At 41.7% G+C, this 18,753-nt stretch overlaps 1 protein-coding gene across 1 annotated transcript in view; it reads left to right on the top strand.

Annotated features, from left to right (window-relative positions):
* SP1 (Sp1 transcription factor) overlaps positions 1-13,981 on the top strand; it is a 33,368-nt gene extending 19,387 nt beyond the window's left edge. The window contains exons 4-6 of the mRNA XM_066616610.1: positions 1,663-1,828; positions 4,990-5,189; positions 8,223-13,981. Coding sequence (XP_066472707.1) covers positions 1,663-1,828; positions 4,990-5,189; positions 8,223-8,542 — 686 coding nt within the window. The 3' untranslated portion in view covers positions 8,543-13,981. The remainder of the gene's footprint in view (positions 1-1,662; positions 1,829-4,989; positions 5,190-8,222) is intronic.
* Positions 13,982-18,753: the final 4,772 nt, after the last annotated feature.

Here is an 18,753-nt window from a genome sequence, read left to right as displayed (position 1 = left end):
TCTCTTCTGTCTAGGACAACACAGGAGCTTTATCCCACAATCTACTCTGGGCTCTGGAGTGATATTCACTTTGCAAGTGAGTGACAGCATTGACTTTAAGAAGTGATTGTGCATCTTCCTCTAAATGGAAACCATGTGGCAGCCCTAACTATGCAATAGCTATTGTAGACTCCTAAAGGCATTGTATATGCTTTGATCCAATGAAAATACACAAGTTGGACCATCCTACTGGCATATGTTAATTGCCTCTCAAAACAGATTGCTGAGCCTGCTGTGTTTTGCATCTGTTATGATTTGTGTGGGGTTTTTTGCCCCGCACATGAAAATAATCAAGCAGCGAAGCTTGTCGGAAAACAAACTATTGGGGAAATGAAGCTGAGAGTTATGGAAGAAGCAATTAGATGACAGCATAAGCATAGTCCAATAAAATGGAAATGAACATTGATAGGCTTGAAAGCTTCCCACTCCTCCAGTGCTCCCCTTCCTTTGCAAAATGTTTTATATCTTCGCGTGCGTTGGAAAACTCATCAGTGCTGCGCTATAATTCCTATGGTTTTTGTAATTGGATATTAGCTTTGGAGAAAGACAGAGAGAGAATATGGTCCATGGGGCTGTTAACAGATGATTTTTCAACTTTATATATCCTTTCTGTGATCACAGTAATTAGCCAACTAGCAGGCTCTAAAAAAACTTGATATCTATCTTAGGAGGAACACTACTTAAACTACTGTCGCTCTCAGCCTGCTGTATTTATTGCCTTTTCTCACTTTATTGTTGGGATAGTTTGCATCTGTTTTGCAGATTAGCTCCCCGGGTGCTACTACAGTCATCCCAGTAAACAGATACTTAAAACAAAACAAAAAAAAATCTGCATTCTTTCTGTTAAGCCCAGCATTTTGCAAGTTCCTAAACAAAGAAACTTTGCCTGAACCAAACTATAAAGTGTAATGAGGAAAAAAAGTCTAGGCCCAAGTACACCTACTATTCTATGGTGTGATGTTAGTGGGTCTAGTTTTGTAGGGCTTAAATGTGTGTCTCTGGGTCCTATAGCTCAATCCTATGCATGTATGCTCAGCAATAAACCCCATTTATTTCAGTGGGACTTATTTCTAAATGTCTATAGAATTGAAATTTTGGGGACACAATTATATTTTTGATCCCAGACCTAAATAAGAACAGAAAAAAAGTCAAAATAATTATTGCAGAATAGAGAGCAAGTGTGGCAGCACATTTTAGTTTGATCAAACTTGTTGGATGCAAATTTTTCAAAAGAGGAGATTTGTAGGGTGGATGTTTATGAAACAGCAGGGTCTTTTGAGGCTTGATGTGGTATTTTCCTAGCTGCATATTCCCAAGTGTCATGTACTCTCAGGTGAGAGCTGTCCCCATATCGGGACCAAAGGCACCCCTAGCTAAGGGAGGCATGAGAGCTTCTGCCCCAACTGCACATGGCCCCAAAATGTGATTCTTTTGCTTTCTTCTTCAGCAGTGCCTGGTAACCTGATGCCACCCAGAGAGCAATTTAGACTGCAAAGCAGGATGTACTGATCAGGTTTCAGTTTTAACTAGGTAGTCTTTTTTTTTTTTTTTAAAGGGGGGGCATTGTGTGTATTTTGCCTCTTGACTGCCATTTTCATTCTAAATCACAATGTTTTTCTGCAGGTGACCATAATACTCACCTTGGTCTTGGCACTGGCAGTGATGGGCTAGCTGATGATGGCACAGCCTTGGAAGAAGGAGAGGCTAGTCCAGATGCGCAGCCACAGCAAGGTCGAAGAATGCGCAGGGAAGCGTGCACTTGTCCCTATTGCAAAGACAATGAAGGACGGTAAGATTGTGCAGGCAACGCAGACTACAAATCACTCTGGTGTAAAACTCGATGAGATGGAATTTGGGGATAGCTTCTTGTCATAGTGGCAAGTCTACTGCTCAAGGGAAGTCAGCCTAAAGATGAGTAGTACCAAATTCGTAAGTAAGATGTGCAAATTTGGGCTCTTATACAAATATACAGCCTTGCAAAAATCTTGAATTATAGTTTTGTGAGAGTGTTGAGAGCATTTTGTTAGAAGTCCCTTTCCTCACTATGAGGACTACAGTCCCCAGAGTTATTTGGAGAAAAGGAATGACTGTTTAAGTCTGTACTGTATGAGTGCACAGTGTGTGAGACTAGAAATTCAGCCAGGCCACAGCAAGTTTCATTTGGCTTCAGTATATTATTACATTATGCTGTATGCATGGGGTGTTGGAAAACTTGGGTGAAACAGTTCATTGTACAGCCTCTTTTGCAGACAATACCTTGTCAACACAGCATGGCTATAGCTCCCATTAAATGCTGCCTCCCCTTTTGATAGCTCCACATAGAAAATAATAATTTTGCTACTTATGGGTAAGAAGGTGTTTGTTTTCTGGATAGGTGGCACCAAAGATGAGCCTCCAAGAGAAGCTGAAGATTCTTGAGAATTCCCCCCGTTGCTTTTTGTCCTGGTTCCTTCACTTGTTATCCTTATTATTCTCCATCTTGCCTAATCTAGTCATGGTCCCATACAGAAAATTCCAAATTCTACAGCCAGGACAGAAGTGTAGCTTCTGTCACAAAGGCTGCACACATTCTGATTCATGAAAGCATGATTCTTTTATCACAGTATAATATCAAAAATGAAAAAAAATTAAAAGCACATAAGTATGATTAAGTACACACTTTTTCAAATTCAAATTTATATTGTCGCCTGAAAAGGAAGCCACTTTCATAAATTTATAAAATAAACATCAACTGCATTTATTCCATCTGAAGAATTGTCATATGATGTGAATCATTAACTATGCTCCAGAGATCCAGTTTCCTTGTGGTGGAAATTGTACGTCTTTGGTTGTGTAACTTTCACATTCTGATTACAGGCAGTTGCAAGCATGTTTAAAGTAAAGTTGGATGTGGGGAGGGAAGTAGAAATTTCCACTGATTAGAAGGCTTGTTATCCATTAGCTACACAAAGGAAGCCTGTTTTATTGGCTTATTGCATCTATAACTTGGAGAGCCTCTGGTGGGTCTCAAAATAATATAATAAAAATAATCAAATGCAGCTTTTAAAACCTAGTAATTATCACCTAAAATGACACTAAAGAGTGTAAACATTTGTGATAGAGAACTGTCTCTTCATACTTGCAGAAGATATTGTTCCTCTCTCTGAGCTCTTGACATAGGCTGGAGTGACACAACTACATAAATGAAATGGGAAAATGACTGGGTGCTAATTAGAGGAGATGGATGCAGACTGCTAATTACATGGGTCTCATTGGTGGCCTAATTTGTTTAATTTAAAGCATTTCTATCCCACCTTTTCCCACCAAACAAACTGTATGCCCAATGCAGCTCACAATAGTACACTCAAAACATAATCGGCTCATTAAAAAATACAAATCTAATCAATAAAAAACAGGCAGCAAATAAAAACGCCCATAACAGTAAAAGCAGCAGCAGAATTTACAACAAACCATTCTGTATCAGCAGCCAATAGAACCCAAGCAAAACTAAATAGCAACGAAAGCAACAGAAAACCTAAAATGGAAAAGCAAAATCTTAAGTCCACCCTCCCAGAGATTAACAGGGAGAGGGCAGATCTTAATTCAAGGAGAGAGAGGGAGTTCTAGAGTTGTGGCACTTCCACATATGCCCTACGCCTTGTAGCGTATGCCATATGCCCACATATGCCATATGCCTTGTAGCTGCTAACCTGACCTCAGCCAGGGATGGCACACACAGAATGGCCCCTTTCGTTGAACTTTCGGGATGGGCCAGTTGATATGCTCTTTTAGGTATCTTAGGTAGGACCGTAAAGGGATTTAAAGGTCAAAGCCAGCACCTTGAATTGTGCCTGGAAATGAACTGGCAGCTAGTAAAGCCATTGGTGCAGCAGCTCTACATTTGTCATTCTGCACTAATTGCAGTTTCCAAACAGCCTTCAAGGGCAGTCCCACATAAAGTGTATTACAGTAGTTGTGTCTTGAAGTCACCAAAACATAAAACACTGTTGTTCAAGACTGGATGCAGCTAGTGCACCAGTTGTAGCTGTGCAAAAGCTCCTTAGATCCAGGAGAAACCCCAGGCTATGAAAGTGCTCCTGCAGAGAGCAGGAACCCCATTCTGAACTCCATTCAAAGCAGGTTGATGTCTTAATACCTGCATGATACATTTCTGAACCAGGTGGACCTTTGTTTTGTTCTGATTATTTGTGAAACTTTGATAGGTGGCTCAGGACCTCTGGTTCTAGAAGAGGGATTCTGTTATACTGTGGGGTTATATGTTTGAACCGACGTGCTGAATGAAGCACAAGGCACTAACTTCAAGCTGGAGAATGCTATCTTTAAAGGAATTCGTAAGGAAAGTTGATTGAGCTGTGAATTAATTAGCTTAGAAATGAATAAAGGGGTTGTACTCTGTGCACTGTTGAAAATATTAAAAGGGATAGCAGGAGGGGGAAAACAGGCTCTTTGAAACCAGAGATGAAGCAATCTGCTTATGTTGTAGAAAGCTAATCCTGATTTAGGCAGAAGTAGTTCAGCAGTCTACTCAGTAATTCATTGAGTCTTTGTTATTGAAAGCTTTCAAGAAAAGGCCCTGCTGGCATCATCAGAGATTGATATCTTAGGTATCACCCGATGTGCATTTGTATCTAGTTATTCACCTGGAGGAAACTTGTCTTGTAGGGCCTCCCTTCACTTGTTTTGATAGCCTATTGAAAGGAATAGTCCTTTCCACCAATAGAGTTTGAGGGGAGGAAGTACTAGGGAGGGAGATTTGCAGGGACTGGCTGGTTGTCTTACCACTTGCTTTGCTGAGCATCCACTGAGTGCAATCATTCATCTTTGTCAAAGCTGAGTATTGTGGTAGCCAGGCTTGAAGACAATGATCTTTGTGTGAATGGTTCACTGCAGGGAAGACAGTAAACAACTTGTTTTTTCTGCTCTGATTTTTTTATATGTTGCTGTTCTTAGGGGCTCTGGGGATCCAGGCAAGAAGAAGCAGCATATCTGCCACATGCCAGGCTGTGGGAAAGTGTATGGGAAGACATCTCACTTGCGAGCTCACCTCCGGTGGCATACTGGGGAGCGGCCGTTTGTGTGCTCCTGGCAGTTTTGTGGGAAGCGCTTCACACGCAGCGATGAGCTTCAGCGACACAAGCGAACACACACAGGTAAGTGCAAGCATCTGGCAGGACTTTCTACAGTGGCTCCCAAACTGTGCCACAGCACCCTAGTACACCGAACTCAGAAGGACACTGTGGGATGTCCCCAGTGGCTTTACCGGCTTCCCTGGATGCCACCATCTTTAAATTTCAAAATGACAGTGACTTGACTGCCATGACCATGGTAAGTTTGTGAACTGCTGGCTTAATAGGAAGCAATGTCCTGATACCCAAGGTCAAAATAAATTTTGGTGCAGGCCTTGAAGGTGTGTCTGGAACTCTTTTGTACCATGCATTCCTATGCTTTTGGGCTGAGAGTTGCATAGGCTGAACAATAGCCCCCTTCAGACCCTTGTTTAGATTTTTTTCTTTTGATTGTAAAACCAATCTTCATGGCAAGCATGCTATGCATAAATAAGCTTCATTTTATTTATTTGAAGGTCCAGCAGCAGTATGCAGTACAACCCTTTCTGGGGAAAATCCCTTTGTGTGAGTGCACATGTCATAACATGCACATGTGCAGATTGCATGTTGGAATGTACGCTCATGAAAAATAACCCCTAACACATGGAAATATAAAATGTCAGGAGCAGGGTTTTAGCTAACCTTGTCCCTTTGTACTAGCTTTCTGAATTCAAGAGAATTTTTTCAACATGAAGGAGCATCAGACCTAGAGTTCCTCCAGGCCTAGAGTTCCTCCAGGCCTATAGACTGAAGCAGTCCAGTCTAGGAAAAGCTGTACTATTTGTTGGTCTTGCATATTTAAAGCTGAACTTGGTTTTTTTTACTTAGGTGCTAGTTAGTTGTTGCATTGCTTTCCAGAAGGCTAGAATTTCAGCAACACTTTTTTAGAGTCATGGGTACAAAGTCAACTCTTATCTACCCAAAACAAACAACCACAGATCAAAGCAGTGCTGCTGTTGAAAACACAACGTATATATAGTCACTTTGGTGCCAATTTAGAAAAGTGGCCCTGAAACTTCCCTGCCTCAGAGGAATTTCAAGAATGAAATATGTAAAACACAATGGGTTGTAGAGATAATAATAATAATAACTAGATATTTATATACCGTCTTTCTGGTCATCAGATTACTCCTCTGACTTTATTCAAGGCGGTTTACATAGGCAGGCATTTCTAAATCCCTCAAGGGGATTTTTGCAGTCATAAAGGTTCTCTCTTTCAAGAACCAACATTTCAGATGGATCTTCCTGGTTTGGTCTCACTTCTGGCCTCCAGTTCTCCCACAGAGGCTGACAAGCAGCTCCATTTCTCACATGGAGGGCAGCCAAGACGCTTCTTGCTCACACCAAGAGCAGGTGGAATCACTCAGCTCAGCTTGTCAGCTGCTTCAAGGTCTTGCCGTTCTCAGCTGTTCAGGGAGCTGCCAGTGTCCCCGAACTGGCGACCTTCTGATGTTATTTTCAGGCTAACGGAGGCTCTCTAGACCAGACCTCCTGAGATAGGAATTACTACCAAAGGAAGATGTTTGCTGTTGAATTTATTGTTTGTCTTTCTGCAGACTGAATTGCACTCAGAGTGACTTGGAATAAGAGACAAAAATAAATGAGATTAAGAACAAAGCAAACATGACAGCAGCTGACAGTCTACCAGCTTTGCTGTCGGGTACATCTGTCCTCGTAAGAAACATGTACCTATTGCCCTCAACAACGTGTTGATTGAATAGTAGCCATCAAGATTTACTAAAGCTCCCTGGTGATACTAAAAGAAACCATGGCTTTTACATAACTTTAAATTTGTTCTCTACCTCCATATTCTGCTTGAAATGGACATACATGAGTCTTGAGTGGGAAAGCAAGACAAAAAAAGACAAGGCAATGTCCTGTGTTGGAATAGTAATTCTATCAGACTGAGAATTATTTGTGAAAAGGCAACCATTATATTGAGTGCCTCTGTAAGAGTTCTCGTTTTAAGTGACTCCTGTCTTGTTTGCCTACTTATAAACAGGACTTGAACAGCTTTTTCTCTGTAATGTTGGGCTCCTTCAGTGAAGTAGGGTCCAAATTGGGGATGGGTAGGAAGGGGATTCTGGAATTCCTTTAAAGATGAGATTTTTGCAAGGTCTTGGTTTCCCCACTATCTGCTCATATGCTGGACACAACTACTGTAGATTTCTTACTAGAGATCAAGCAGCTATCCTTTCTCCAGTGGGTAAAGATAACCTGAGACAACATAGGGAGTGCCCTATTCACATAATATTCTTGCCTACACAGGATTAAGTGGGGAGATTTTTTTCTTTTTAACAGGGGTACATACTCCTGCCCACACTCATTCAGTGAGAACAGAAGAGGAGCTGAAATGCCTTGTTAAAGTAGGGTAATTATGTACCAAGGGCAAAGCATTTAAAACATGACATTGGGGCCCATCATTGAGGTGTGACTTTTAACAGGTCAGATGGATTTTATCATGTCCAACTGCTCTCTCTGTCTGCAGTTGACTGTTAAGTGTCTCTGCTTCATCAGTGGCAATTGGAGGCTATATCGACATCTCCTCCAGCACTTTAGTACACGGCAGATAACCATGAGGAATACTGTTGCACAAAATGGGTACCACAGCAAAGAAGGCCTTTCTCTCTGTGTGTGGATGGTATCCAGGTCAAGGTATTCCTTGCATAGATTAAGAAGTAAGGATGTTCATATGGACATCTGTTTTGTTTAAAGGCCTAAACAGAATGTTGAATTGGACTCAGAAGCAAATAGGTAGATAGAGCATTTGAATTAGAATATTTTATTTTCCTTTTGCATTTGAGCCAAAATATGTGCAGACTGCCCTTTCAGCTAGTTCTTGTCAGCAAACAAGCACTTGCATTGTGTGCTTGCTGATACTTACAACCCATGTGTAGAGTCTGTTGCAGTAATCCAAGCTGGATGTTACCAGAATATGGACTATGGGGGCAGATCCCAGTTGGCTCGGTGCACCTCTTGATGACTTTTTGTAAGCAAGTAATGTTCTGGTGACTGATGATTAGATATCTGGTCCTGTGGACTGAGTTATAGCAATCTCACACCCATTTTGTTTCTCAGGAGAGAAGAAGTTTGCTTGTCCAGAGTGCCCTAAGCGCTTCATGAGGAGTGACCACCTCTCCAAACACATCAAGACCCACCAGAACAAGAAGGGAGGCACACCCAATAGTGTGGCCATGGACGTCTCTGCCATCTCCATGGACACAAGTGCTTCTGCAGAGGGCACTGGTGGGGCAACACCATCAGCCCTCATTGCAACCAACGTGGTGGCCATGGAGGCAATCTGTCCTGAAGGCATCGCACGTCTCGCCAGCAGTGGCATTAACGTTATGCAAGTGGCAGATCTACAGTCAATCAACCTCAGTGGCAATGGATTCTGAGGCAGTGTGGACTACATAGTGGTGGGAACATCGAATTTGCAAGGTAGCAACGGGTCCAAGGGATGAGGTTTCGCTATACAAGTAGTGAAAGATGGGGATTTAGCTGCACCACCAGCCTTCAATCCCCATTTCAGTCTCCCAGGAATGCTGTGTGCAGCATAAGTCCTGCTGTTCAGGTCAGCCCTTGAATCCCTAATGTGGTTGCCTGGGGAAAAGAGTTTGGCCCAGAACTATTTGACTTGTTTAATTTTGCTTTCTTCTCCCTACCAAAGGTCTCTCCATCACCTTATTAGGTACCCTCAAATGCCATCATGCTTTGGTTCTAAATGTATATGATCACTGAAATACTTTTTAGCAGAAAAAAATCTATATTATTATTATTATTATTATTGTAATTATATAAAACTATAAAGTATGTTCATTTTGAGAGAGGTTAAAATTGCTGTGACCAAAGTCTTTGGTCGTCGTTCAGATGCCTTAACTTGGAACTCCTTGAGCTGTTCGGCGACGCTCAGGCTTACGTTCAGATGCTATATTGCATTTTATGTTGTTACTATAAATGCAAAAATTTAGCCTACTGCATGCTTGGCTTTTAGGTTTGTGTTTCTTCTGTTTCTCTCTTCATTATTTGGGCAAGATGTCCCATTTCCATCTTTCTTTTAAAAATTTCATGGTTTTTCCTTTTTTTTTGTTGTTAAATCTTCATTCTCTCTATTTGGAGAGAAGTATATCCATTAAATTCGTTGTATATCTGTCTGTGTAGATTCACATCAGCTGTTTTTCCAGAGAAGAAGGGTCCATGACCCATAACATTTTCTGAGTTTGCAGGGTGGGAGTGGCACTAAGATGAGCAACTGAGATGGTTAATATTGGAGAGAAGTATTATTTCTGCAATCACACTTAGGCCTCTAAATGAAGGGGCTATGGATCAGTACAAGAGAAGCCTTTTGAACTTCTAATATGAGGCAAACAAAATTTCTTATACTAAATCCACAATGAAAGTGATCCCCAAGTAAGCTGGTATGCATAGCAGATAAATAATGTACATGTATGATGTGAGGTGCCTTTTATAAAAGACAAGGTTGTTAGGTTTGTCTTGATTTTTCAATTAAGGAAATTCGTACTGTGGGATAAATCATATCCAAAACTTCAATCCCTCCCCCTCCCCCATAATTTTGGGTAGCCATGTAGTAATAGAAAACATGCACTGGGATGGGTGGGTGGCTCAGGCTGAGAGCCACCATTCATTACCATGTAATGAAACATGGTAGCACTTCTTTAATTTTGTTTAATTTGCCTTTGACAGTCTTGAACGACAAAGTTATGGGGCCACAACCCCAACTTTCTGACTTGCTGCCTACCCACCCACCTCCTGAAAATGATGATTTGTCCTGTTCACCTGTTGTGCATGTTGCCTTTGATTCCTCAGTCTCTCCTGCCCATCCTGTTCTTTTTTAATATTGTGAATGTCTGTGCAGGCAAGATAGTCTTAAGATAATGGAAGTGGGTGTGGGGTGCTGTGGCCTTCATAAGCAGCAAAGAAATGTGTGAGAGTTAATAGAAAGGTAGAGGGAGGGCTAGTTGGAGAGAGGCTTTATAGGCACTCTGCTGAGGAATAATAGGGGCTTCATGGACTCCAGTTCTTCTGAGAATTTAGACCTTTACCCCAAGCCACAGTGTTAAGTGTATGTAGTCTTTTTCTGAGCAAACAGAAGGCTCTGTCCAGTGCCATAATAGGGCTTAGTAGTGCCATGTCTTTTTTCTTTTGCTGGCTGCTAATCAGATAAAGCAGCTACTCCCCAAATAGGCCATTCAGGGTGCTGGTGGGGAAGAAGCTTCTTCCAGTAACTACAGAGAGAAATGAGAACTTTTGATAGCAAGAAGGCAAGCACTTTTGCTAAATGTTATAGCGCCCCTTTCTTTTAACTCCCTTCATAATACGTGCTCACTCCAATGTTTAGACCAGCCTTCCTTATCTCAGAGCTTACCAGCAGCCAGGAGCCCAAGATGTATGGCTGGGCTTAATGCCCAGCTGCAAAGTTCTGCTTTAACTGTACTCCTTACCAGCAATGGCTGGGATTGCAGCTTCTCTTCTCCACCTCCCTATCTCTCTCTGTGCCATTCTATCTCCATCTGTTGGCTTTCTCTCATTGGGCCGCCACCACCAGGACAGATACGCCACGTGTCAAATCCTCAGTCAGAACTTTCTTTGGCACTTCTTCTCTTCCTGCCCTCAGATTCTGATACCAACTGCAGTGGTTTTGTAAGGCTGAACTAAGACTGCATTTTCCTCAGACAGTGGTAGAGCAGGTGGCTCTGCCGACATGCTTCCTTTGGAGGTTGGTGGAATTAAATGTGGGGCTATCATTATCTACCCGATTCCTGTGTTTGTGGCCCTCTGGTGTTGGACCTGTACAGACGTGTGTTTGGATGCTCTTCTGCAGTTTCAGATTTCTTCAAGAAATCTTTAGCTGCACCTGGGATGTTGGTTGAGACATAAGGGAAGCTAGAGACCTTTTTTGGATTGAGGGTTAAAGGATAATTGAGTAATACTCTACCTTTTCTCACCTCCTGAATAGAATCTTGAGTTAATGGGAACCTGCCATATTTAAAAATAATCCTGGTGTGAGTTGTACCATGCAGGCTAACAATCTAGTGTGTTCGGCTTCCTTTTCATTGAGGCAAAGATATTGAGGCACCATTTCTTATGTTGGGTTGGAAAGAGCAGGGGTAAGTCCATGCAAATAGTTCATAATAAGTAAACAGGCAGATTAGCAGGTGGAAAGAAGTGTGGCAGTGGGGGGGGGTGCTCTGTTTTCTTGAAGCTTATTAAATGGATAGTTCTGTGCCAGTGTAGAGAGGGAGGCATTAGCACCCAGATGTCTTCTGTTCTCCCTCTGCAAAAAATGTGGCATATACACACTAAATCCCTTTGGAGAGCACTGGTTATCAAAGTGAGTTGACTTGCAGTCTTTTTTTTTTTTTTTTAAGATTTTGAATTGAATCTGTAAATGCTTTAACTCTTAAATTCCCTGAAGGGGAAAAAAGTGCAACTTCAAGTGGCAAATGTGTCTGAAGATATGTTCATGTTTTAATTTTGCAACCCCTAAATCAGACTAGATCTGGCAAAAGTCTTAATGCAAGAGCATGATTTATCCAAGAGTGGCTGGCAAGTTTTTCTGAACCAGTGTTTCTTCAAAATTAAAGGGCCTTGTGCACACCAAGGCTTTGGAGGGTGCTTGTGGGTCAGAGAAAGTTCCGGAGAAGCAAGTGCTTCTGAAGCATGACTACCTTGGTTTATTTTGAACATTTCAATCTGCTTCTATAATAATGGATCTCAAGATTTCATCAGAGACAAAGTAACAGTTGTTACTGAAACCACCTAGCTCTGATACCCTGGGGGATGCTGGCTGGAGCAGAGTCGCCAGGTAAATTAGGTGCCACGTGGCAAACGGCAATACAAGACTGAAAGTTTCAAACCTTTGTTGTAAGGTTTTTCCCCTGCTCTCCTGTTTCAGTCCACATTTATCTTGACACAGATTGTCTCTCTAGAAATGTGCTTTTTAAATGCTCATCAGGTGTTTTTCCCCTCTGCCAAGGAGCTGTTTCTTATGTTCTAGAATACCAATCAGTGTTACTATTCAGTCAAGTTTCTTGACACACATTTTCCATCTACCTTTGCTTAATGAATAAGCTATGTCAAGAGGCATGGCTATCATCTGGCATGATTATTCTTGTGGGTTGTAGATGTTGGCACTGACCTACTGCCTTGTCAGTCTGCACAGAAGGGTCACCTCTTACTGTTTCCTGTATTCCTTTTTCTGTAGCTACGGAAACTTAATGTTCTCTAAATCTGTAGGCTATTTTCTTCTAAGTGTGGTCAGTTCACTCAGGCTCAAAGTGTAATGTGGGGGATGGAATTTGTCCACAGTGACTAGGGCTTCTGTCACAATGTCAGGTTACCAGGGCTATATGGTACCAGATCCCAAAGGATCTGACTTGTTGAATCCTCATGTTGAAAAGAAATCTTTCTTGGTTTACTCTGATTACAGTGGGGTCACCTTGTATGCAAGGCACAACTGGCACTTTGCTACAGGTGGGAGTAACCTGACAAAACTCTGTGAAACATAAACACTAAGGAAGGGAAGAAGCTCTTGCTAGAATTTGCTGTAGTTGATTTTTTTTCACCGCCACCCTTTTTGCATAATATATTTTTATATGAAGAAAGTGAAAGCATTTCTATTTTATATAGCAATCATAAATCTTTAGAAATGACAGATGTATTAATACTGAAAGTTCCAGATCGTTTGGTAGAAAACAGTATTCATTTCCCCAAAGTTTTGCAAAACTTTGCCTCACCAGGCAATCCTGATAGCCCCCGCTGTGCTTTGTCAGCTTGCCTTAAGCTGCACATTTTTTCTGTGCACCTTTTTGCAAGAATTGAAGTCTGTGACAGACCAACAGGTTCTCTGTGTTGTCCAAAGTTCTATTACATGTGGTATGCCAAATTTCAGGCAGAGCATTAGAGGATGTGTGTGCTTTGCTCTCTCTCTCTCTCTCTCTCTCTCTCTCTCTCTCTCTCTCTGCAAAGACTCTTTGTTAGACTTGCATCTTCTCTCTCAAGTTACTGCTCTAGAATTTTGAGTGTTCCTTCCCAGTTTGATTCTGAGGCATAAAGGAGGGAATCCACATATGCAGCCTTGCTTGTATTTTTCTCCTTGTTCCGCTTGATGGTGGTGGTGCAAGAGAACTAATCTGTAACAGCAATAGAAGCTTTTCTGCAGAAAAAGCTAGCGGTGCCTTTTTTTTTAAAGTTCTAAAATGAATTTCCTGTTAAAGATCTTGATTTTTTCCTGTGGAAATTGTCTTTGAGATTTCCTTGACTGCTGAAGCATGGCACTGTTTAGTAGCACTCTGCTGAGGTTACAGTTCAGAATGCCATTAAAATTTCCACATGGAGCTTGTGCATGTGTAACTGGGAGAAAGTGGAGAATGTGTTTCAGTGTCTCTCATATTTCTTCTCTACTTGGCTGCTTCTTTTAGTGTAGGTTTTTTCCCCCCACCCAGTACACAATCAAGGACTCTAATCCTTGAAATCTTAATTTGTAACTGTGCCTTCTCATCCTGTTCCTTCCTGGCATGATGGGCTAATTGGAGAACCTTAACCCTGCACTTGCACATGCTTTTTAACTTAACAGAAATCTTCCTTCCCTCTTTGGCTAAAGCAGTAGAAAGGCATTGCCAAAAGTCTCTGATATGGGAAAGTCTGAAGCATCTTATGAATTCCCTGTGGGAGCCTACAGGGTTTCGAAAAGGGAGTTGTCTACGCTGCTATACAGCTGCGTTCCCACCTGGCTCTTTTCTCTCTCCCCGCCTGTGTTATCATTCTGCTTCACAACATGTTCTGTGGCGATGCACCCTTGTATCTTGTGCCAAAATAACACTTGGTTATCTGTTGGATGAGATGATCCTGCGGCTGCTTTCCAAAAGTTGGTCTTGGCTTGAATTTTTCACAGTGCCAATACACATGGAACTGAAATAGAAACATATTTTGCTGTGTGCAAGCTCAAAACAAGGCTCAGCTATTTCTGCCATCACAATTTATTCTCCATGTCTAATGGATTGTGTTTCATCAGTTAATACATCCCTACCTCCCCCCCCCCCCAATTAGTAATTCAGGTTGGGAAGAATTGGATTATTGAATGCTTTCCCATAGATGGGAGAGGGGTTCAGCTGAGCCTCTTCTCTGACATGCTCTTTTTGAAAGTGCAGGGAATGATTCCTGAAGGAATGGTATAATCTAGGAAAATACTTTACCACTTGATTTTTGCTGACTATGTAATCTGACCTTGAATTTAAAATATGGGGGGGGGCACCTTCTGTTGGGACCTTCATAAATGTAACTGTTAGCAATTCTCTTAAGGATTCAAATGTGCCTTTTTAAGTATAAGGATTCTATGTAGCCAAGCTAGTGCCATCCACCTTAAAGGGATTCTTTTCTAGAATTCTGTGCCTTGAACAAAGCCTTTTCTAGCTTTAATTCTCTCATGGTCCAATTTATATGAGCAATTGGAGTTCAGCAATTAACTTATTTTTCCCCCTCCGTCACTGGTGAAATTCTGAGTGCTTGCTTTTTGTGTGCTTTGCAGTGGGAGGGGAAAAATGGGAGCCTCTGCCCAGTTGCCATTCACTCATTCACAGACTCTGCTAATGTTTGATAAAGGTCCCCCCCCCCACCTAGTAACTCCAATGGCTTGCAATCCTCTTTGTAGTAACATGGCTGCCTCTCTGTCCTCTCCCAGGAGGGGGAAAATTAGGTAGCAATCTCTGTCTCTTTTGGTGCTCATAGCACAATTCTGCAAACTCTTAAGCCAACCTGTAACACTGGCAATAAAGTAATTGTCTATCTGTGTAAAAGACTGTTTTATCTTGTAATAATGTATGTGCTTTTTAAAAAAAAATCCAATTACCGATGTAATGATGTCTGAAACACTTTTTAAAAGTGCTATTTTTGTACAAAGATTAAAGTAGTTTGGCTCCTTTGTATACTGATTTACTTTTTTTTAAATGAAAGGAATAAAACAAGTATCTACAGAGTTTGTATTAATCTGCTAGCCCTGTGAGCTGTGTACATTTCTCTCCTTCACTCAGCACTATTTGGTGGCGTAACTTTTGAAAACAAAACTATAACATATTGAACAACTGTAGACTTTAACCTCACATGTTTCTTTATGTCTATTGTGTATTGGGGCAAGTGTCAAAAAACCTAGTGAATTTAGTGGACATCTGTTGGTAATGCTTGAGATTTTAGGAGGCCTTGCAGAAATACTTCTGTTGTGGAGGTGGGGTAATATTTGTGGCCATGATTAGGAAAAATGTCCTTTACCAGTAAATGATAGCAAGGAACACGGCACTTGGACACTTACTTTGAAAGCCTGTTGACTTTGAGTCTTACAAGTAAAGGTCAGAATTTTCTGATGTGGCCCTCTGGGTCTCCTTATCAGTAGATTATTATTGATGAGTTTTCTGATATATACCACACACACTCAGTCTCTTTTCAAATATTTATATATATAACCAGTGATCTCATGTTGATGTATACAAGCTAGGCATATTCTGATCTTTAAAGCCTCTGAATTCTGCACCAAGATTGTTGAAACCTTCCACTTGTGTTCAGACGAGACAAGCCTGCCTAACTGGCTTATTTTGCACAGTTGTGTTTATTGGAGGGAGACTGGGACACAGGCAGTAAACATCTGCTAGTTGTTCCTTAAACACTGGCAAAAAGGAAGCTCTTCTGTCTTCCAAAGAAACCACCGCTCCCAGTGTGGTAATCTAGGCACTAGTGACAGGTCAGGTGCTGTGTCTGTATGAGAACCAAGAGCGCATCTAGTGGCTTTTTGGGCAGAGACAGGTGAAAGTAAGCATCCTGGCCAGTGCTACAACATAGCTTTTCAGGTTCAGCAATGCAGAATGTCATCTCAAATCTCAGAGGGCCACTTGCACATGCTGATTGACTCAAGAGGGCAGCCTTGCTACATTTAGCTACAGAAAATCATATTTTTCTGTTTAACCCATTCTGATCCCCTTTCTTTTCTATCTGCAGACTGTAGTACTCCATTCCTGTTACACCAGCACAACTCTCACTGTATCCTAGTCACACCTTCTCTCTACACAATCTCCCTTTCCTCAGTTTATGTGTGTGTGTGCATGTGCTGTTTCTCTCACATGCACTCATGAAATTGTTGAGTGAACAAATTGTTCACTCAACAATTTCATGAATTGTTGGGAGACTTTCATTCTCCCAACAATTGGGTGACAAATAGTATTTGCTCTTATAGTTGGTTGGCTGTTAGCAGCCTAACAAGAAATGTCAAATAGGTTCTGCACTTCTGAAAGCAGGTACAGTGCAGGCATTCCCCTATTGCCATCTTCCCTTTTGGTGGACTTTGGTATGCTCCCTTAAGTGTGCGTGTAAAACAACAAATCCAATAAAAGTGTTCATTAAGGGAGTGAAGGAGACTAACTGGATATTTAGCATTGCCCTGGAGAGCTGAAATAGAAAGGGACTGCTGATCTGTAAACCTAGTCTAAATGCATCCCAGGTCTGTAGTCTAAATGAGTGGGCCAGTGAGAGAGGGGTCCATCACTACTTTTGCAAGTTAAATTGTGTGTCAGGTGAAGAATATGCAGCCCTGTACTGTAAAGGGCAGCATGTGAGTACAAAGCATAGAAAAAGTTTACATATATTTTTGTCTGGAGGTTGAAAGTGGTGTAATAGAGCCATCATCACCCATTTTGTGCATGCTTTATTTCCCCCTTCCCTGCCCAAGTATCTCTCTTATTATTGGTTTTGTTGGCTTTTTCTGTTGATATTTCTCAAGCTTCCTTATACTGTTAGGACATGGAGTGATCTAGCTCAAAATGATTGGCAGGGACTCTCACAAGTGGGCTTTCCCAGCTCTACCCGCCAGTACCAGGGATTAAACTTGAGCTCTCCCAAGGGCAATGTATGTGTTCTCACTGTTACAGCACCCTTTCCCCATCTACCTTTCTCCTACCCTTTACTGTCTGCCCTAGGCAGACAGTAAGGACTAACTGAGGCCAGTCTGGAAAGGCTCTTAATTGGCTGAATGGAATATAGAAAGGGGAGGCTTACTACCTCCCCCCCCCCAAAAAAAAAAAAAAATCTGCATTGGATATTATAGTACAGTGGTTCTCAAACTTTTAGCACCAGCACCCATTTATTAGAATGAGAATCTGTCAGGACCCACCGGAAGTTATGTCATGGCTGGAAGTGACATCAAGCAGGAAATTTTTAATAATCCTAGGCTGCAATCCTACCAACTCTTATCCAGGGGTAAGTCCCATTTACTATCGTTAAAAGCATGTACATAGTAGCCTGTTAAAAGTACAGATGTGTAACCTTTCCCCAAATGCAGTCACAAACCATAATTGCATCATCTAATTATTAAAAATAAAATAAATGAATGGGGACCTACCTGAAATTGGCTCGCGGCCCACCTAGTGGGTCCTGACCCACAATTTGAGAAACACAGTTGTAGTTAAAGTCCAAGGAGGGCTGGAAAGTTGAGTGTGGCTCACGAGTCAGTTTTTGGTACTGTCCCTAATGGCTACATGGGACACGGTGGCACAGTGGGTTAAATTGCTGAGCTGACAAGCCTGCTGACCGCAAGGTTGGCAGTGTGAATCTGTGCAATGGGGTGAGCTCCCGTTGCTTGTCCCAGCTCCTGCCAACCTAACAGTTCAAAAGTGTGTAAAAATGTGAGTAGATAAATAGGTACCACCTTGTTGGGATGGTAATGGTGTTCCGTGTGCTGAAGCATCTAGTCACACCGGCCACATGACCATGGAAACTAGAGTTTAGAAATGGAGATGAGCACTGCCCCTACAGTCAGACATGACTAGGCTTAACGATGGCTTTACCTAATGGCTGGTGATTGCTGAGGTCCTTGCAAATATCTAAGTAGACCTTGGTTGGCAAGACACATCACTTGAGTTCTTAAACAAAAGTCTTTATTCAAGATCAGGTGATACACAACTTTTTGCCTTAACTGTTAAAAGGGCCTGACTAGCTCTCTTGCTGTACAAAATTCAATCACATCAGTAGAGATTGGGGGGTTCTAGTTAGGAGTGTAGATCATACAAGAAGGAACTCATCTCCACTACCATAGATGCACCCCCTTGAGATATCTTCCATTCCGAAGCTATACAGATAGACAATCGCAAGAAGGACCGGTGCTGAGAACTCTGCTATGTCTACAGTAAAACTGCTTTATCATCTTGAATGTTCTAACAGTGCCCATGTTGCCAACCGCAGTAAGGAAGTGGTGCTGGTAATCTCCCTAGCGCTATCTGCAGAAGTGTTTATGCAACCAAAGAACACCAGTGCTGTTCATCTATACCTCTGGTGTTCACTTGCCTAATGTGAAAAAAGGGGGAACTTTGCAGAAATTGTTCTACTTGCTCAACAGTGGATGAAAACTTTGGTAATGCTTTTGATCCATGTCGTCAAAAGGAGAAAATCTCTGAACTGGGCTCCTCACCAAATGTAATGAGAACCCCAGCTTGAACTCCTTGGAGAAATGGTAGGCTATGAATATGATAGGTAACTCTGAATTCAGTGTGATTGAAGTGCATGGCTATGTAAATCACGCTTCAGCGAAAAAACACTGATTCTGCTGATTTCT

Source organism: Tiliqua scincoides, chromosome 2 (genome assembly GCF_035046505.1).
Source record: "Tiliqua scincoides isolate rTilSci1 chromosome 2, rTilSci1.hap2, whole genome shotgun sequence".
NCBI lineage: Eukaryota > Metazoa > Chordata > Lepidosauria > Squamata > Scincidae > Tiliqua > Tiliqua scincoides.
The sequence above is the reverse complement of the archived record's forward strand: the minus strand, read 5'-3'. Positions and strand labels throughout refer to the sequence as shown.